At 38.9% G+C, this 22,262-nt stretch overlaps 1 protein-coding gene across 1 annotated transcript in view; it reads left to right on the top strand.

Annotated features, from left to right (window-relative positions):
* Positions 1 to 22,262, top strand: part of KIF6 (kinesin family member 6) — a 645,852-nt gene that overhangs the window by 159,576 nt on the left and 464,014 nt on the right. Inside the window, exon 6 of the mRNA XM_007939465.1 lies at positions 14,996 to 15,125. Within this exon, the coding sequence (XP_007937656.1) occupies positions 14,996 to 15,125 (130 nt within the window). The remainder of the gene's footprint in view (positions 1 to 14,995; positions 15,126 to 22,262) is intronic.

The following is a 22,262-nucleotide window of genomic DNA, read 5'->3' as shown; positions in this document are numbered from 1 at the left end:
CAAACCCACCAGCCACTCCTCGGAAGGAAGGTTGGGCAATCCTACTTCTGTAGTGATACTGCCTCAGAAACCCAAGGAGGGGTCGCTATGAATCGGGTTTGACTCGACGGCACATACAACAACAACAAATATATATATTTGAAAAGGGAGCTCTGGTAGCGTAGTGCCTAAGGTACTTGACTGCTAACCAGAAGCCTGGCAGCTCAAACTCACCAGCCACTCCTCAGAAGGAAGGTTGGGCAATGTACTTCCGTAGTGATACTGCCTTGGAAACCCAAGGAGAGGTTGCTGTGAGTCGGGTCTGACTCGACGGCACGTAACAACAACATCATTTGAAAAAGCAGAGAACTAAAAGAGGACTAGTAATAGCATGTATTTAAATGAGGCAAAAATTGTAATAATGAAATAATGTCATACTGGTTGAGGAATAGACAAGAAGAAAACCAGATAAACCAGAATCAGATGCCATGCCATGTAATTATTTAATGTAGGTAGAGGATAGGGTTGTTCAGGCAATGGTATTAGATATTTTGTTAGTGTATTAGTTAGGAATAGATTACCTACAAGCCCAACTAACAGTGAGTTAACCCAATAGTCCCCTGAACACTGCCCCCCCCCACACACACAGATTCTAGAGATAGGCAGCCAGGCCTGCTATCAGTGCTGCAGGATGCCATCAGAACTTTGTATTGTTTTGCTCAGCTGTTCTTACCAGGCAGGTTTTGTCCTTGTGCAAAATGACTGCTTCACCTCCAATATCATAACCACATATTGGAAGGAAATAAGAGGGGAGAAAAGGCATATATGCTGGGTTGAGTCTATCTCTTTGACCATCTTTCTCAAGAGCCTTATCCATTGACTTTCACTTACTTGTTACTGATGAGAGTTATGTCATATGGGCAGCCCAAGTTGCAAGGGGAGGGGGAAAACCTACTGCCATCAAGTTGATTCGTACTCATAGTGACACCCATTGGGTTTCCAAGACTGTTAATCTTTACAGAAATATAGATTGCCTCATCTTTCTCCTGTGGCACAGCTGATGGGTTTGAACTGCCAACTTTTGGCAACTTTTGACAGCACCACCAGAGCTCCTTAGGGGAGAGGGAAGCACTAGGAAAATCTAGTATTTTTAAATGTTCCCTGAATAAAATTGAAACTTAGTAAGAGAAGGGAGAACAGATCCCATATAGGCAAACTGTACCCTTGACTACAATTATTTATTTGAAGGAAAATCCATTCAGACCCCTCATTTCATTCCATTCACTCATATCCTAAAGTAGCAGAAGAAAGTTAAGTAAATTTTTATCTAATTCCTTGATTGGGAAGGACTTTAAGCTTAAAAACTTAATAATAAAAAACTTAGTTTTATTATTTATTTATTACTATTATTATTTATTACTAAAAACTTAGTAATAAGAAACATAAAGGAAGAGATTAATACATTACAACAAATTGAACTTCCATTGTGTTAAAACAAACAAAACAAAGAAAATCTCAACATAGTCAAAGTTAAAAAGCAAACAGCAAATATAAAGTTTGTATAAATATAAGAAGCAAAAGATTACTGTATAAAGAGCTCTTATATAGAAGTACCCCAAAAAGTGAACAAATAATAAAAAATACAGCAGGTTAATAAACATATGGAAATAGGTTCAACCTCATCAAATATACAAGGAATATAATGATAATAATAAAGAACATTTTAGTCTAACAAATCATCAAAGGTTTAAAAAACAATCTTAGTGTTGTTATGGTGACAAATAAAGCCAACCAGTTGCCATCAAATCAGTTCTGACTCATGGTGACCCCCTGTGTGTCAGAGCAGAATTGGGCTCCATATTATTTTCTTTCTTTCTTTCTTTTGTGTGTGTGTGTGTGTGTGTGTTTGGGTGCAAATTTACAAAGCAAATTTGTTTTACATTCAACAGTTAATGTACTTATGACTTCATGCCCCAATTACCATCCCCAACCATAAAAAACTCTCTTCTCCTCCTGCCAAAGGGGCAGGGAGGCTGCATCTTCTGGGATCCTCTAACCACACAAGAGGAAGACAGAGTCACCATCAGTAGCCCAAGGCCTATCCCTGCGAGGCCAGACATGCTGCCTCCCTCCAGCCCTTTCACCAACCCTAACATCAACCGTTCCTCCTGCAGCACCTACCACCTCTCTACTGGGTTTGATAGTTTGCTGCAGTGGGCACACAGAACTCACAGATTATGGGTTTATTAAGGAAGCACCAGGCTACAAATTAAGTTCAGGAACATCGCTCAGTCTCTCTTAGTCTGCTGTCTCTCTCAGTCTCTCTCCCAGGAGTGTGTGTCTCTCGTTGTCTCTCTCTCAGCAATGCGTGTCTCTCAGTTTCTCTCTCTCAGCAGTGTGTGTCTCTCAGGAGCACATTTCTCTTAGCAGCACATCTTTCTCAGCCAGCAGTCAGAAAGACTCCTTCTGCCTCTGGGAGAGCTCCTTTTTGAGCCTGGCAGAGGGCCAAACTAACCAATCCCAACATCAGAATTCTATACACCTGAGGGAGAGAGAACTTCCCAGAAAATTACTGCTCCCAACAGAAATACCCCAGGTGGATCACTTTAACAATCAGGAGCTCCTTAGTTGCTCACAGCAAATTCTACCATGGTGTTTACAGAGACTTATGACTAGAAAAGCCACACTATGTAGTTTACTACACTGCAGGCTACCCCCTGGCTTTTCTAGCCATTATCCCTTTTATATGTCAAAAGTTAACATCCCATTCATCATCAGTTTAAGAATAACCACACCCATGAAAGCATGTAAGCCAGCCACTTCATGGCTTTATTTTCCCCCATTTTAGGTAGCCAATTTCTAATTTGCCCATCCCTGTCAAACCAGTACTTTGAGAAGTCAAGCATGTTCCTTTCTCTCTGGAGAATTTTCTGTTCTACTTGGAAACTTTGGGCATCTGCATCCATAAACAAGCAAAGTCCAGTCCAGTGCAAGCCATCATATTGTAGCAACTTAACACCAGCTCATTGTCAAACATCTTCCTCTTCATTTGATCGGGTTCTGGTCACCTCAGCCCTAGGCATCCCAGCTAGGTCATGGGTACCAGGTGCTGAGTTTGGGAGTCACACTCTTCCCTTCACTTCAGACCAGCCAGCACCTTCTCTCACATCCTCAGTCCTCAGGGACTATTTCAATGCCCGTAGGCTCACAACTCTCTGCACTTCAGACCAGCCAGCCCTTCCTCTCATCCCCAGCTTCCATGGCCTAGGTCAAAGAGTACCAAACTCAGCCCGTTTGTTTGCTGCACTTCCCCCATTTCCACTCAGGTGGACCCAGGTGGTCACAAGCAAGTAGCATACAAGGCTGCTACTTGCTGGTTTCCTTTAACTTTCAGTCCTGGAAAGTTTCTCTCATGGACCATGACTTTCCTGCCTTGATGCACTCAAAACCTGTCTGCTTGATCAAAATTCAAAAAGCCAAATAGTTTTTTTTTTTTTTTTCTGTAGGTCCTGTCTTCAAATGAAGATCTTCTGTTCTCTCAGTAGTTCTGTTTGGGGCTCAGGTTTTCTACCTAAGCCCCTAATACTCTACACACAGGGCTTGAAACAAAAGCCTGTGTTTCTGCTGGGCAAATTCTATTTCCCCTTTTAACATATCCAATCAAGTATCAGCTGAAGGTGGACTTACACGCTCTCTGTTATCCATACCCCATAATCATTTCTAATGTACAAGCAGGTAAGAGAACATTCAATACCCATAGTACATTCAGATAAATGCATAAGCCAAAACACATAATCCTTTTTAAGACATTCCAGTTTCATCTCTTCATCTTGATTATCTTCCCATTTGGTGTATATGGCCTTGGGCCTTTGGCTGGGTGTAACCAAAAGCCCTAGCCTCTGGATCAATTATCTCCTTTAAGAGGTAACACCAACCAGAGTAACCACCTAATAATCCAAAATTTCACTTCCCAGGAACCTTCCTTCTTTCTTTTACAAAGTCCCATGCTTATATGAGTCTGGAGCCACTGAAACAAATCCTACTGCTTCTGACACCAACTGCCAAAGAGGCAGGGAAGCCGCATCTTCTGGCCTCCTCTAAACCCACAAGAGGAAGACAGAATCACCATCAGTAGCCCAAGGCCTATCTCTGTGAGGCCAGACATGCCGCCTCCCTCCAGCCCTTTCACCAACCCTGACACCAACCGTTCCTCCTGCAGCACCTACCACCTCTCTGCTGGGTTTGATAATTCACTGCAGTGGCCACACAGAACTCACAGATTATGGGGTTTGTTAGGAAAGCACCAGGCTACAATTTAAGTTCAAGGACAATGTTCAGTCTCTCTCAGCCCACCGTCTCAGCCAGCAGTCTCTCTCTCAGGAGTGTGTGTTTCTTGTCTCTCTCTCAGCAATGCGTGTCTCTCAGTGTCTCTCTCTCAGCAGCATGTGTCTCTCAGGAGCATATTTCTCTCAGCAGCAAGTCTTTCTCAGTCAACAGTCAGAGAGACTCCTTCTGCCTCTAAGAGGGCTCTTTTTTGAGCCTGGCAGAGTAGCCAAACTAACCAATCCCAACATCAGAATTCTATACATCTGAGAGAGATAACTTCCCAGAAAATTACTGCTTCCAACAGAAATACCCCATGTGTATAACTGTAACAATCAGGAGCTCCTCAGTTGCTCACAGCAAATTCCACTATGTTGTTTACAAAGGCTTATGGCTAGAAAAGCCATACTATGTAGTTTACTACACCACACCTCCCTTCCCTATTAACTACCCCCTCCCTCTGCCCTTTTTAACCATGCATTCATTCTTGTCAGTTCAGCTTTCCCTTTATGTGAATGCTGCCCTTCTGGTGTCTCATAGCTGATTGCTCTAAGGAGTGCATCTCCCTAGAGTAGGTGGGTACATTGCCCTGGGGTAGTTGTTCTGCATGTAGGTCTTTCTGCTGTTGGTCTCAGAGCCAATCCATAGGAGTGAGTCCATTTTAGGCCCTAAGGGTAACCCAAGGCCATAGTGTCAGGGGTTCCACCAGTCTCTCTAACTAGAAATTTTGGCCACTTTTGTGTTTTTGAACTTTGTTCCATGTTTTTCCTTCCACTCTATCCAGGATCTCCAGTTTTGATCCCTTTCCTAGTGTTTGGCATTGGTAGCCAGGCACCATCTAGTTCTACTGGTCTCGGGGTCATAAAAGCTAAGATCCTTGTGGTGCATCTTATCTTTGCACTAATTGTATCCAAATGCCTTTCATTTCCTTCACTCTTCTTTGCTGCAGATGAGAGGAGACCGATAGTTGCATCGTAAATGGCTGCTGGAGGGTTTTTAAGACACTAGTCACTACTCACTAAAGTAGATTGTAGAACAAGAGTTTTACATACTATCTGCGCCAGTTGAGCATCATGTCTCCTGAGACTGGGTCCTGAGTCTGCACACTTGGTGATTCTCTCTCTCAAGGTGTTTGGTTGTCTCTGAGAAGTTACTCTAAGTCTGTATTCTGTGGCTTCTGTAATGTATGTGGCAAATTTTGTAGTACAAGTGCACATGTAAGAATATCTTCAGCCAAATCTATCCTTGGTCTAGGATATATTCCTGTTTGCCTACCCCTACCTGATCTTCTCACCTGTCTATGCATTTAGCTGTAGCCTGGTGTTTGGTGTTAGTTGTAATGCAGTATTGTACATGTACTAGTATTTGCCTCTTTTTCAAAAGTAGATCACCAGGGCTTTCTTCTGAGTAAAATTCTGTGCACTTGAACCTCCAACCTTTTGGTTAGCAACTGAATACATTAATTGAAGTAGTTACTCATAAATCACTGGTAGGAGTGTAATTCAGTATAACAGTTTCAGAAAGCATTTTATCCACCAAGAAAGCTACCATCTTATTTAATTATAATGAGCTATATACTCTAATAGGGAGCTCTGGTGGTCAGTGGTTAAAGCCCTCTACTTACTAACCAAAAGATTGGCGCTTTGAAACCATCAGCCCATGGAGAGAAAGATGAGGCTTCCATAAACATTTACAACCTTGGAAAGCCTATGTGGCAGTTCTACTCTTTTCTATAGAGTTACTATGAGTTGGAATTGACTCAGTGGCAGTGGGTTTTATATACTCCAGTAAGCACATTAATTCATTCATCCAACACATTTATTGAGCATCACATATATTCCAGGCATCCTCTAAGGCCCTAGACACAGCGATGAGCAAGAGATTTATATACATTATCTGTTCACAGCAATGCACAGTAGAACGTGGTAGGTTTTTCTTTTTACAAGATGCAGAGAAAATTCAGGCATGTCCCATAACTGCAGGCTTATGGGGTGCAGTCAGGGTTTCAGTCCAGGCCTATCCAGTCCTCGAGCCAGTAGTGTTATTCACTGTGCTCTAGGCCTCCCAGGTTTGACAGGAGCCTTAAAGTTGTTTATAATTTTTGACCCAGAAATGCCATTTCCAGAAATCAGTCCTAAGGAGAACACATGAATTACTAAAAAAAACTTCAGGAACAGATACACAGTTTGCAATTTTATTTAAAATAACCCTGAATTGGAAACAATGTGAATATCCAATCATAGGGAAAAGGCTAAAGAATTTAGTTAATGCATTCCAAGCATAGAATATAAGTAATTTAAGATACAACAATTAAAAATGCTTTTAAAGAATATGTAATAACATGGAAAAGTGTTCATGCTATAAAGTTAGAGGGGAATGAAAGAATATAACATCATACATTGATAATTTTACTACAAATCTATATGTACATAAGAAAATTACTTTAAGGAAATATATCACTATATTACCATTATCCTTGTGATAGGACTATGTTTCTTTCTTTCTTTTTTTTTTTTTTTAATATTCTACTGTGTAAAATTTTCAAACTTTTTCACAAGAAGCATGAATTACTTTTATAGTTGGAAAAATAATAAACTTTATTTTAAAATTAAATAAGTTTAGAGCTTGTAAAATACAATAGCAAAATCTAAGAGGTGTATAAAGCAGATTAATATATTTACTTGGCAGAGGAAATGATGTGGTTTTCCAAAATTAGAAATCCATTGCCTCTAGATGCATCTATTCCTATAATTTCCCCAACTGTTAGGAGCTCTGGTGGCATAATGCCTATTAGGCATAATGCCTAATAATGATTAGATATTCACATTGTTTCCAATTCAGGGTTATTTTAAATAAAACTGCAATAAAACTGCCAACCAGAAGGCTGGCAGTTTGAACTCAAACCCACCAACCACTCTTCAAAAGGAAGACTGAGCAATCTATTTCCGTAGAGATACTGCCTCGAAAACCCAACATGGAGAAGGTTTTCTCCTTGGAAGGGTTGCTATGAGTCAGAAATGGCTTGACAGCAGTGAGTTTGTTTTGGTTTTGTGGAAAACGAGCACATAATTTGTGATACTATAACTATAAGATCTGTATGAGAAAGCAAATATTAGTGAAAATAGGAAAAAAATATTTTTATTAAAAAAAGTTTGGTAATTCTGAGTACGATAACTTTTAGTATGCTGTTGTTGCTTGCCATTGAGTCACTTCCAAATCATAGAGACCTTATAAGACAGAGAAGAACTGCCCCATCAGGTTTCCTAGTCTGTAATCTTTATGGGAGCAGATCACTAGGTCTTTTATCTCATGGAACCACTAGTGGATTTGAACCACTGACCTGTTGGTTAGTAGCTGTGCACTTAAACACTGTACCAGCAGGGCTCCTTTAAGTTTATGGCCCTATGATTACTCTATGGAATTGCTCAATAATAAATTCCATTTAGTGATGGATTATTTATGAGCCTGCGGCACCAGAGGAATGGCTGAGTGTAAGGAGAAAATAAGCAAAGGTTACTAGTATAAGAGGGAGGGTAATAAGCACAGTTTTTGATGTCTAAACGATTCACTTTTGAAAAATCCTGCAGGAGGCTATGTCCTGTAGGCAATAGGAAAGTGGATGATAAGCCATGGTTAGGTAAATCTGAGTTGAGCCATCTGTATTTTAGTGGTTGTGAAGTGATATTGTTCGGGGATAGAAAAATTCTGTTAGATTAATATTATACAGGAAGATAATTCTATCAAGTTATTAGAAATTTATGTTAAATTTTATCATATTTGGGCATAATTTTGAAAAAAGAAAATAGGAATGAAAGATTTGTTTCATATATATGCTAAGTCTTAGTGAAATAACTAATGAGTCACCAACAAATAAATAAATGAAACATGAGGAAAATGTTGGTTTTCCTACACATTCATGGTTCCTGTTATGGTTCTGAAGGCCCTGGGTGGTAAAGTACTCAACTACTAATGAAAATGTTGGCATTCCAATCCATACAGGCTCCTCATAAGAAAGGCCTAAGATTTATGGACACCCATGTTCATTGTAGCATTACTGATGATGGCAAAAAAGATAGAAACAACCTGAATGCCATACATCAGGAGAATGGGTTAAACTATGGTGTATACTCACAATGAACTACTATGCGATGTTAAAGAATAATGAAGAATCTGCAAAACACCCCATGACATAGGTGAGCCTGGAGGACATTATGCTGAGTGAAATAAGTCAATTGCAAAAGCATAAATATGTCATGAGACCACTATTACAAAAAGTCATGAAAATGTTTATGCACAGAAAGAAACATTCTTTGGTGGTTATTACAGGTGGGAAAGGAGGAGATGTCTAACTAGAGAGTAGACAGTATTAATAGGTTAAAGGGAGAGGCAATAACCAATAAGGGGGAGGGTAGCACAACATGACCAGTGGCAAAGGAAATCACTGGGAGGTGCACAAGAGTAAAAGACAGCAAAAGTAAATACTACTTCAATGGAAATAGTAACGACACATAACATCTACAAGTAGATACATAGGTAGGCACACAGAACAGATGTGGAAAGGCAAATGGGAGATTACCCACAAGTAAAGGAAAAAAGAAGGCCTGGTGATCTACTTTCAAAAGATCACAGTCATTGAAAACCCTGTGCACAGTTCTGCTGTGACACACATGGGGTCTCCTGTGTCCGAATCACCTCAGTGCCAACTGGTCTGGGATGTTTTGGTTAGTATGGTTCTGTCTTTGCTTATCATGGATAATTTTTGTATAGGGTTTGCATTTCCATAGCAACAGCCAGCAGCTTCCAGTTCTCTTATCTTGAATTCTGTGGGTGATGTTTGTTTTCATAGCACATTAAAACACATTGTAAGAAGAAGAGGTGCCTTGGAAGTGTGAAGATGTTTCCACTTTGCCGCTTTGCATCCTTGAGCATGTTGGATAAATTGTATTAAACAACTTAATCTATTGCTCATTTGAATTTTGCATCTCTTCAGATAGGAAATAAATCACATACAGGCTGTCAGCCCCTCTGAAATGGCAAATGTATGGTAGAATAACCTTGGGGTGTTGGATAAATTCTTTGGGAAATCAAACTTACCAGAGTTCAAATCTAATAATATTAAAATTTAGCAATATAGGTAAATTAAAATAATAATGATAATGTGTGTTGTTGTTGTTATGTGCCATCGAGTTGGCCCCGACTCATAGCGACCCCTCCTTGAGTTTCTGAGGCAGTATCGCTACAGAAGGAGGATTGCCCAACCTTCCTTCCGAGGAGTGGCTGGTGGGTTTGAACCACCAGCCTTCTGGTTAGCAGTCAAGTGCCTTAGGCACTCTGCTACCAGAACTCCCTGATAATATGTAGGAGAGGATATTTACCAATTGCAATGCAAGAATTAATAGGATAATGAACAAGAAATTATGACAACTATTACTCATAATATTTTGCAGTTTTGAATGCAGGTTGACCTTTTTTGATTAAGTATTTAAATTCTTAATATGCTGTATTTTCTTTTTTAAAGATGCTTTAATGGCTGTGTTAAGTAACTCAATTTCTAAAGTGTCATGTGATCAACTATATCCATTGTTGGTAAAAGCACATAATGTTAGATAAAACCAGAAAGAAAACAAATATGTTTTGCAAGCTATGAGAAAGAATTTTCAAAATACCTCAATGTGGTTAAAATGGAGAAAATAGCCATTTTGTCTCAGAACCAACACAAAAAATAAAATGTTAATTTTATTTTAATAAAAAAATAAAGTGATATGTTTCCAATATTTGTATTTTATAGCAGAGTAAACCTTTCAGAAGATTATTTTTATCAATCTGAAGAAAATCTGCCTTTGAGATCATTTCAGTACAGGAGGGGGGCAGTCCCCACACTTAACTCCTAAAAATTTATATCTCCTCTTTTTTCCCAAATTCTCACTATAGAAAGCTTTTGTCACTGTGGTTAGAATGTGTTTTTAGGGAACAATCGGTTGAGAACCATTGACCTCGAGAATATTCTCTTTATTGAAATGGATGGTGGGGATAAGATTACATGTAAAACAGTCCCAGTTATTTAAAAGAGCTTGGTGGACCACCTTTCATTTTCATGAGGCCTGCCTACTGTTGATAATACTGTAAGTCACAGTAATTAGACAGAGTTGCTTCTAGTCAGGGTGGCATCCCTGCCATCATTTGGAAAATTGTTGAAATATGATGTTTTTGTTAGAAAACACTTTACTGCCATCTGACAGACATTTGCCATAATAAATATACACATCCATAATGTGAATGGTGCCCTATTGGATGTGGTGCCATTGTGCAGTAGATAGCCTGCACAGTCATATGGGACATTGGCAAGTAGACGGAAATAGAAATCACCATGGCAACGCTTATCTATAACATGAAAATGAGAAACCATATTCATTGCTGTAGCTCCTGGAAAGTGCCTGTTCAGCAAGTTGGTGGTGAGGGAGTGTCGTGGAGGTAAGGTGTTGGGTGAGGAGGTTCTTTTCATTGATGGCTGTCCTGATGAAAGGAAAAACTTCCATTATTGAGAACAAGAGCTTGGCTATTGCTCTCTGTATGTCTTCCAGTCAGTCAGTCAGAAAGAGCCTACAAATTCCAACTACTTGGCCAAATGGAAAAGATTCTCTGTTTACAGAGAAAACACAAACCTTGCCTCTTCTCCATCATTAAGCAGGCCGAGTACACTCAGCAGAACTTTTCCACTTAGGTGTCCAAGTTAAGGCTATCAGTGACTTCTGGCTTGAAATCTAAACATTTTAGAAACATTTTGTAGGGAAAATTATTCACAGGACCTTTCAAAAAGAATCAAATAAATAGTTTGGGGGGTTTCCGTCTTGGAATTAGGATGTTTATTTAAGAAACTCTAATAAAGCCCTCTTTGAAATTCATGAAAATTATAGTCAGAAGCAAGTGGAGGACTAAGGACTCAGGAAATAGCTATTGATTTGCAGAGACAGAGAAGAACGAAGGAGGAGGAGGAGGAGGATTATAGTCAGAAGCAAGTGGAGGACTAAGGACTCAGGAAATAGCTATTGATTTGCAGAGACAGAGAAGAACGAAGGAGGAGGAGGAGGAGGAGGAGAACAGGGCTAGGGAAGGAACCTGATGTAGAAATTTTGCTTAGAATCCTTATTTTCTCCAACTTGGAAAAAAAAAAATTTTACCAGTATCAGAGTGGAAGATATTTTCACTCTCCAACCAGCCTTCCCTAGGCTAATGGGAGTTCCTAGGACTTAGCTTAGGCTAGACTTATATATGCATAGACAAAGGAGGGGGTAGGGCTGAGATATTGTTGCAAGGCTCGATGCAAAAGAGATTTTCAGTGAAGGCAGTCAGGGCAATGAGGAAAAGGCCACAGCCTCATACCCAAGAAGCTAGAAAAGAAGAGAGTTCTTCTCTGGGAAGAATTGGCAAAAGAGACCCTGGTCAGAAAGGAAGAATTGGACCTCAGAAGATTCCAGATGAATGTCAGCAATGGAGGCTTTTATAAGGTGCCTACAGATGAGCTATAAGCAGGGAGAGAACAGTAAAAGATGTCTAACTAGTCTGGACACCAATATGCCTTTTCATTTACTTGTCAAAACCATCAATGGGCAAGAAATCAGAAAATCCTAAGGGAAATATGATATCAGAAAAGAGGTGAAAAAATGCATAGGGATAGGTTACAAAAACAACTGAAGGTTCTATGCAGAAAAACTGAGGGCATGTGCAAATTGTATTTTGGTCAAAGTGACAGACTTGCACAAGTCCCTGGAAGTAAATATAGATGTGTAACAGTTCTGAAGTAACAACACTGGAGATCAAAAGCTCTGAATGATTTAAAGAAGAAGCTGAGCCAAGTGCCATTGATGACATTTAGCAAACACTTTCTAATTATTTTATGTAAATACAATCTGAAATGAGTGAGGCATTTAGGTTGTCTAATAACTGAGCTTTTAGAATGCTATGCTTGTGTTCTATATTGTCTGTTTCAGTGAAGTAGCAGTGAGAGATGTATGTAGGATGTGCCCTTACCAGCACATCTTTTCTGATACAGCAGTGATATAAACCCTGCGGATGTTCAGGTGGACTCAAATTCCCAAGTTGAGCATTGGTTATCATTGTGATTAATGTTGTGTGGCTTATTTTACCTGCCAGCTGCATATTCAAGAAAGTAGAAAGAAACAGCCCATGAAAGGACATATTTTTAAAAATTCACAGAGACCTTGCCCATTAGTCTGTGATCCATCACTGTTTTAGGCTATAATTAGTATAATGAGTAACTTTTCCCCTTGGGGATGGAGTAGGTAGAAGGTGAAAATAAAGACATCAGAATCCTCCTCTCTCCCCATACTAATAACATAGAGTTATTAAAGATGAAGTCAGTGGTTCTCAACTCTGCACATTAGAGTCACTTGGAGTTCTTAAAATTTCTGATACATAGACTACACCACAGACCAATCAAATCAGAATCCCTTAAGAGTGTGAACCAGGCACCTTGAGCTTTCTAGGTAGTTCCTGTGTGAAGCCAGGCAGAGCTGCCTAGATTAGAAATGATAGGATGTGTGGCATACATTTGTTGCTCATCAGTGTGAGCATTTCTTTGAACCCTACCCATCTCTTTGCTACACTGCCTCTCCCTTTTCTGAACTTGCACAGGAATAGAACTATATCTGCCTTAGTTTTACAACATGTATCACTGTTGACCTTGCCATGGAATTGGAGAATTCGTTTTTGATTTCATGTTGTAAAAGGCAGAGCTCTCTTCTATTCTCACTTTTAATGTACCGTCTCATCACTTAGTTCATGCCTTTATCTTCCTTCCAATATTACTTAAATTCTTTTACCTTTAAGCCCCAGAACTTGTGGATTTAGGAAGAGTTCTGACTTCTGTGTCCCTAGGGTTTGAATTTAACCAATCCTTTACTTCTCAAGCACTTCAGGAAGATCAGGGTGGAAATAAATTTTAGGGAATAAAGGTGCTTCCTAAAGGAGGATACAATTCATCCATCTCAGTTAAATATGCTTTCTGTTTTCCAGACATTTTTGAACTATTAAGCATTTGAAATATGCTCAATTATGAGCTTTGTTGAAAAATAAATAAGTTACTTGTTTTCATTAAGCAAAGAAATCTTTTTCTATCTTAGCTGGTATTGTTGAAGAAGGCAAAAGGTTCAAAACTTGGGCAAAGGAGTACGTTGTTAGTGACATATTGATCACAGATGTTCTGGGAAAACTCCATTTTCTTCCTGTAATTAATATTTTAAGTGCCCACAAATTACATATGAGTATTCAGATAACCTCCTTACAAAAGGGAAGGATAAAAAAAAATTATGGTATGTCCAAATCTTCAATTTTAAGTTGTTCTGAATATTTACTTATAAATATGCAAGTGATACATGTCCATTTGCTAGTACTACTTTTAGAAGTAGGAGCTCTGGTAGCATAGTGTCTAAGGCACTTGACTGCTAACCAGATGGCTGGCAGTTCAAACCCACCAGCCACTCCTCGGAAGGCAGGTTGGGCAATCTACTTCCGTAGTGATACTGCCTTGGCAACCCAAGGAGGGGTTGCTATGAGTCGGGGCCGACTCGATGGCACATAACAACAACAACAACAACTTTTAGAAGTAGTACTAGATGATGCCAACATTTATTTATCATCATCAGTTCCAAATATTGTAAGCAAGGGAAGACATCTGGAAATACTCTCTGGCAATATTTGTGAATTATAAGATCTCCTTTACTTAACATCTTTTAAGAAATTCAGTTTACCTCTGTCAGGGCAGAAGGAAACTCTAGTAACTTCATGGCTCAAATCTATAGACCTCTGAAACAAAGTATGAGGGACTTGGTGAAATTCTGTTCAGTTGCAGAAAGTCCTAAAAGGACTTTAAAGGAGAGTATTGACAAGCCAACTATGGCAGCAAGGTTAGGATTCACCTGGGAGGAAATAGTATTGGCACCAGGAAGCCCATTAAGGCAGTTTTAATAGGTGAATATAATTCCAGACTTAAGCCTGTGTCTCTAAGAATGAAAAGGAAGAAGAAGTTATGTTGTAAATGGAAAAGGATCAAGACAACATATTTGGTGGGCTTACAGATAATGACAAACTAAAACTCTGAGCTGTTTTTTACTCACTCTGATGAGAAAACTAGTCAGGGGAAAAGCTCCTAGAAGGATGACAGACACCTCTGTTTTTCTCAGTTTAAGTTATTGATGAGCTAACCAGTTTGAAATGTCATATAAATTGAAAGTGATATGAAATTGAGCAAAAGGGAAAAATTAAAGGAAAATGAATTAGTGCATCACCTATATAAGAAACTGAATCATGTCACAGAAGAAATTATTTGGCCTACTCTCCTGATACATAAGTAGAAAAGTGTTATCTATTTGCATTTTTAATTCAGCAAGAATGTGCATTTTAAGATGATTTAGTGATAACGATGATTACAAAGACAGGTGGTGTTAAATCAGGAGCTTGTAACATAATGTTCGGCCCCAGAGCTATTTGATAGTACTGTCAAGGGAATGTCAGTGTTTGATGTTCATCCTGTGCTGTCTGGTATCTTGTGTATTACTCAATTTTGTAAGTTGAAGAGATCTCAGTATACAGCTTTTGAAAAATGTATCTGTATGAAGGACCCCAAGTTATTTTCATTCTCAACAATACCTTGTTTTTCTTACTTCCCATTCCCTAGGAAAGTGACAATATTGGAGGACCCTGATCAGAACATTCACCTGAAAAACCTGTCTCTTCATCAGGCAACCACAGAGGAAGAATCTCTGAATCTGCTTTTCTTAGGGGACACCAACAGAATGATTGCAGAGGTAAAATAAACTTTTCTCTGCAAGATCTCTTTCCATATTATAAGAAATAATGGAATTTTAGGGGCAGCGAAGACCTTAAAATACAGTTTCGTCCAAATCTCATTTTCCAGAAAGGAAACCTCAATCCAAAGAGTTGAGGGAACTTACCTTCCTCTCCCTCCTTACTAGTTAGTTAACGAGCAGGGACTAAAACCTAGACCTCCAGACTCTCTCAACCCACTGCGTTACTTTACTACACTGTCTGTCTTTTACTTTGTGTTTTTATGTAAATATTTGAAGCCCAATGATGACAACTCATTAAGTGTCTTACTTATAGGAGTACCAGTCCCTGTACTAGCTGCCGTCCAGTCAGTCCCACCTTACTGTGTTTGCATGTGTGTCAGAGAAGAGCTGTGCTTCATAGTTCTGCTCATGCTTCATGGGATTTTCAATGGCTGAAGTTTTGGAAGTAGACTGCCAAGCCTTTCCTTTAATGTGCCTCTGCCCCCAGTTACCACTCAGACTTCCAACCTTTAGGTTACCAGCCCAGCATGTTAACAGTTTGCACCACCCAGGTACTTGTAATTATAGAAAGTTTTGCATAATTTTTGAAATTTAAAAATATAAAGTCCTAAACTCAAATCATCCTTATAGCATATGTTTACATATCCATGTATTTTCATGTATTAAATGAATTAGTATTTATAAAGCAGGAGTTCTGGTGGCATAGTGCCTAGGGCATTTGACTGCTAACCAGAAGGCTGGTGGTTCAAACCCACTAGCCACTCCTTGGAAGGAAGACTGGACAATCTACTTCCATAGAGATACCACCTCAGAAACCCAAGGAGGGGTTACTGTGAGTCGGGTCTGACTCGATGGCAGTGAGAGTTTTTGAGTCATGGTGTGTAGTAGAAGTATGTCTTAGTGCAGTATTTGGAGCATACTTATACTAAAAATAATTGTTTTTCTGAAATAATTCTAACTGAGCATTATGTTTTTTACCTGGTATCCTCAGTCAGAGGCCATGATTGACCCAGCTTGGCCAGGCACCCTAAACCTCCACCAGTCACTGACTGGTGATAGGAATGGGGTGCTGTTGGTGGTGGTAAAAAAGTTACTCTTGCCACTGATGCTTTCCCTTTGAAAACATTCTCCCAGAGTTCCATGTGTCCATCTTGTTTCTGATAACAAGCAGTAGATAGACACCTGAGAAGGTAAGTAGTCTGAGAAAAATATCCATAAGTGATCTTTTTTCTGCCCCATTTAAACTCTCTGGAATGTACCACCTTAGATTCAAAACAAATAAATAAAAACCAAATTCAGGTAGTGAAAGCAGGGTGTTGTTATCTGTTATTGTGTTGGAATCTTAGCTTTGTTTTGTTTTGTTTTTACCAGTTCTGCATCAGCATTTTTGCGTAGGCTGACTAACTTAGATAGGTTGAACTTATGTGTCACATATAACATGTAGTTTAAAAAAAAAAAAAAAAAGTGGTTGCCAAGTTCATTCTAACTCATGGTAACCCCATGTGTGTCAGAGGAGAACTGTCCTCCACAGGGTTTCCAGTCGCTGTTCTGGAGTAGATCATCTCCAGACCTTTCTTCTGAGGCACTTCTGGATGAACTCAGATGTCCAGTTTTCGGCTAACAGCTGAGTGCCAGAATACAAACAAACATGTATTTAAGGACTCTTAAATTATTACTTTCATTCTAAGAAATTTTGTATAGTTTTTAATTTCAGAATATCTTGTTTTCCTTTACAGTTGTTTACATTTGTGCTCTTGTTGTAATCGTTGAAGATCAAGAAATAAAGGCAGATTAAGATTTAGAGAGTAGAAGTACTAAAGATTTAGCATGTCACACTGAATCCTATTCTTCTATAATAAGCAGAAAACCAAGAGATACAGAATATGCCCTGTTTTGCACAATAAAATACTCATTTTCTGTTTTTACCAACTGTGCCCTCTCCCTGGGGTATTTCTGTAAGCATGCTGTGCTAACTTCTTTTTACAAAAAAAGTTAGCAAGTGTGCTTACAAAAAAACCTTGTATTTTTTTTAAACTACATGTTATATGTGACACATAAGTATCACACTGATATTTGTATAAAAATATAGTAGGGCATCATGCCCCCTAATGAAATAAGAAAAAGAGAGGAGGTAGATTCATAAACGTCACTGGAAAACAAGAGGGTGAACCTGTCCCTGCATGAGTGTTAACCTTCCTACAGTGGTGAATCATATCGAGAGAAGTGTTAAGTCTCATCTTCATGAATTACGTGCCCTCATCTTAAGTGGTTTATGGAGGGCTCCTAGTCCTGTTTCACCATGACCTCCATTTCTTAAAAGCTGGCCTACTCAGTGTTGGAAAGTTGTTGACTGCATATTTTCAGACTGTTGTTTGTAAAGCTTGGAGAAACTCAAATTTATGCAACTGTACAATCTTATTTAAGTCATATTTTTACCGCATTACAAATTTCGTCTATCTTTTCCTATTACTTATCAGTGTCTAGTAATAGCATACATAGCTGAAACAGAGGAAATCCAGTTCTAACATTGTCGGTTGTGTGTTAATTTTTTGTTTTAATCCAATTTTTCCTGAGTGAAACTTGGTTTCTTTTAAACCAAGCCTGATAATTTTTGGATCCTTCAATTGCTTCCTTTTATTTTTTTTCTTTGGTACTAATAGCTTCCAGGTTATACTAAGAACCTGTTTGATATATTTAGCATTGTTGTAGACATTGTATATCTGTTTATGTCTGTATATATGTATGTATACACACTCATTATATATAATTATCATAGCCATTGTATACATAGGCATTTTATATATAGAGACGTTTTATTTATTTATAAGTGGAAACTGAGGCTCAAAGAATCAGACTGCTTGCTCAAGGTCACACCACTAGAACGTGTCAGAACAAGCCTGATTGATTCAGAAGCTTGTATTCTTTCCTTATACCACACTTCACAAGTACAATAATCAAATTGACATAAGTCACGTTTTTCAAATGAGGATATATTTCTGAATTTAAGAAATTATAGCAATTATTTCACACTTCAGTTTATCACTTGAATTCAATGAAAGCAGATACATAAAAATATAAATGAAGAATAACTGTCAATCCCTGGAAATACTTCATTACTCGGAGACTTTATAAAAGCATGTTTTGGATTACAACCTAGCTGTCAAAATGTAATTTGTCAGCACAGAATGAGCTTACCAGGATGAAAAGAACACACTAATCTTTCTTTTTTTAAAAACGAGATTCCCAATTTCCAATTTACACAAAGAGAAATTCAGAAGTTGCCGTGGTAACCAGAAAACATTTGGAAAATAAAGTCTGAATATGTGGGATACAAAGTAGAGTGCTCTCTCCTTTCATGGTCTTTACTCATAGCCAGCATTTTAAGGAAAAGTTATTAAGAGTAGCTTCATCCTCTTTTTATTTATTCAGGTCTCTTAAATAATTCCTGTAATCCTACCAATGTTCTGAATAAAACCTGAGTATACCCTTAGGGTAAATTTTTTTTAAAGTGGAATTGCTGGGCCAAAGAGAAGAAAAAAAGGCTGAACTATGTATGACCTAGCGTCAAAGCCCACCAGTAGCAAGTATGATTTGATATTTGATTTTCTAATCATTGAAAATAAAAAACCAAACTCACTGCCGTGGAGTCAGTCCTGATTCATAGCAACCCCACCTTAGGTTTCTGAGGCAGTATCTCTATGGAAGAGATTGCCTAACCTCCCTCCTGAGGTGTGGCTGGTGGATTTGAACTGGCAGCCTTCTGGTTAGCAGTCAAGTGCCTTAGGCACTATGCCACCAGTGCCTAAGGCATTTGACTGCTAACCAGAAGGCTGGCGGTCCACACCCACCAGCCACTCCTCAGAAGGAAGGTTGGGCAATCTACTTCCATAGTGATACTGCCTCGGAAACCCAAGGAGGGATCGCTATTAGTCAGATCTGACTCTACGGCAGTGGTTGCATTTGCGTTTTTTGTTTTATCTAGTATGCAACATTGGTTATGAAAGGGGACCTTTGGTGAGAAAAGACCTTTGATGAGAAAAGAACCAGTCTATGTGGACATTGGGAAAGTTTCAGGGTCCCATCATTACCTGGCTTGCTTTCTTTGCGTTTGGTTTCCTTTCTCTAGATGAGTTCCTCTAGGCATTGGTCATATCTGCTCTGTGGCTTATTCATTGTTATTTTAGCCTGCCAAGTAGTGCTAAAACTTTAGAGACAACCACCTTTTCTACTCTGGCACCACCTCTTGCCAGATGTATGTCCTGGGGTTAGTTGGCTTAACCTGTCTGAACCTCATTTTATAATCTGTAAAATGGGTATAATAATACCACCTTCTACCTTCTGGAGTTATAAGGAGACTTGGTGGTGCAGTGGTTAAGTGCTTGGCTATAATTGAAAGGTCAGCAATTCAACTCCCCCAGCTGCCCTGTGGGAGAAAAAATGTGGCAATCTGCTTCTGTAAAGATTTTTGTTGTTGTTGTTGTTAGGTGCCATTGCATTGTCTCCAACTCATAGAGACCCTATGCAGAGCAGAATTAAACACTGCCTGGCTCTGTGCTAGCCTCATGATCCTTGCTATACCTGAGCCCGTCGTTGCAGCCACTGTATCAATTCATCTCGCTGAGGCCTTTCCCCTTCTTTGTTGATCCTCCACTTTACCAAGCATGTAAATGTTTCCTTCTGACAACATGACCAAAGTAGGTGAGATAAAGTCTTGCCAGTCTCGCTTCCAAGGAGTATTCCGGCTGCACTTCTTCCAAGACAGATTTGTTAGTCCTTTTAGCAGACCATGGTATTCTTAGCATTCTTCCCCAACACCACAACTCAAAAGCATCAACTCTTCTTCAGTCTTCCTTATTCATCGTCCAGCTCTCACATGCGTAAGAGGTGATTGAAAATACCATGGCTTAGGTTACACGCACCTTAGTCTTCAAGGAGACATCTTTGCTCTTCATCATTTGAAAGAGGTCTTTTGCAACAGATTTGCCCAGTGCATTATGTCATCTGATGTCTTGACTGCTGCTTCCATAAATATTGATTGTAGAAACAAGTAATATGAAGTCCTTGACAACTTCAATCTTTTCTCTGTCCTTCATGAAGCTGTTTATTGGCCCAGTTGTAAGGATTTTTGTTTTCTTTATATTGAGGTGCAATCCATATTGCTGACTGTAGTCTTTAATCCTCATCAGTAAGTGCTTCAAGTCATCCTCACTTTCAGCGAGTAAAGTGTCATTTGAGTATCACAGGTTGTTAATGAGTCTTCCTCCAATCCTGATGCCACATTCTTCTTCATATAGTCCAACTTCTCGTGTTATTTGCTCAGCATGCAAATTGAATAAGTATGGTGAAAGGATACAACCTTGACTCACTCCCTTCTTGATTTTGAACCATACAGTATCCCCTTGTTTTGTTTGAATCACAGCCTCCTGATCTATATATAGGTTCCTCTTGAGTACAATGGAGTTTTCTGGAATTCCCATTATTCTCAATGTTATCCATGATTTATTATGATCCACACAATCAAATGCTTTTGTATAGTCAATAAAACTTAAGTAAACATCTTTCTGGTATTCTTTGCTTTCAGGTAAGATCCACCTGACATCAGCAATGATATCCCTCATTCCATATCCTCTTCTGATTCCAGCTTGCATTTCTGGAAGCTCTCTGTCAATATACTGCTGCAACAGTTTTTGAATTATCTTCACTAAGATTTTACTTGCATGTGATATTAATGATAATTGTTCAATAATTTCCACATTCTGTGGGATCACCTTTCTTTGGTATGTGTACAAATATGGATCTCTTCCAGTCAGTTGCCAGGTAGCCGTCTTCCAAATCTCTTGGCACAACTGAATCAGTGCCTCCAGTGGGGCATCTGTTTGTTGAAATATCTCAGTGGGTATTCCATCAATTTCTAGAGCCTTGTTCTTCACCAGTTCTTTCAGTGAAGCTTTGACTTCTTCCTTCATTACCTTTGGTTCTTGATCATATGCCACCTCCTGAAATAGATGAACATCGACCAATTCCTTTTGGTACAGTGACTCTATATATTCCCTCCATCTTCTTTTGATGTTTCTTGCATCATTTAATATTTTTCCCATAGAATCTTTCAGTATTGCAACTCAAGGCTTGAATTTTTTCCTCAGTTCTTTCAGCTTGAGAAATGCCAAGCATGTTCTTCCCTTTTGGTTTTCTAACTCCAGGTCTTTGCACATTTCGTTATAGTAATTGGCTTTGTCTGCTCGAGCTGCTCTTTGAAATCTTCTGTTTGGCTCTTTTATCTTATCGTTTCTTCCATTTGCTTTAGCTGCTCTCTGCTCAAGGACAAGTTTCAGAGTCTTTTCTGACATCTATTTTGGTCTTTTCTTCCTTTCTTATCTTTTTAATGACCTCTTACTTTCTTCATGGATGATGTTCTTGATGTCACCCCACAATTCCTCTGGTTTTCAGTTATTGCTGTTCAGTGCATCAAATCTGTTCTTTAAATGGTATCTAAATTCAGGCAGGATATTACTAAGGTCATAGTTTGGCTCTCTTGGACTTGTTTTAGTTGTCTTCAGCTTCAGCTTGAGCATGCATACGAGCAGTTGATGGTCTGTTCCACAACCAGCTCCTGGCCTTGTGTGGGCCAAAGATATTGAACTTCTCCATCACCTCTTTCCACAGATGTAGTCAATCTGATTCCTGTGTATTCCATCTGGTGAAGTCCATATATAGTCATCGCTTATGTTGTTGAAAAAAGGTATTTGCAATGAATAAGTCATTGGTCTTGCAAAATTCAATCACATGATCTCCAGTGTTATTTCTGTCACCAAGGCCATATTTTCTAACTACTGGTAACTCTTAACTTTGTTTCCAACTTTTGCATTCCAGTCACCAGTGATAATCAACACATCTTGATTGTCTGCTTGGTTAATTTCAGACTGCAGAAGTTGGTAGAAATCTTCAATTTCCTCATCTTTGGCTTTGGTGGTTGGTGCATAGATTTGGATGTTAGTACTATTAACTGGTCTTCCTTGTAAGCATTTATTATTATCCTATCACTGACAGTATTGTACTTCAAGACAGATCTTGAAACAGTCTTTGTGACAATAAATTCCACCCCATTCCTCTTCAATTTGTCATTCTTGGTATGGT

The sequence above is a fragment of the Orycteropus afer genome, unplaced genomic scaffold (genome assembly GCF_000298275.1).
Source record: "Orycteropus afer afer isolate SDZICR_OR568_19922 unplaced genomic scaffold, OryAfe1.0 scaffold00059, whole genome shotgun sequence".
NCBI lineage: Eukaryota > Metazoa > Chordata > Mammalia > Tubulidentata > Orycteropodidae > Orycteropus > Orycteropus afer.
This window is presented reverse-complemented; position numbering and strand designations above follow the sequence as displayed.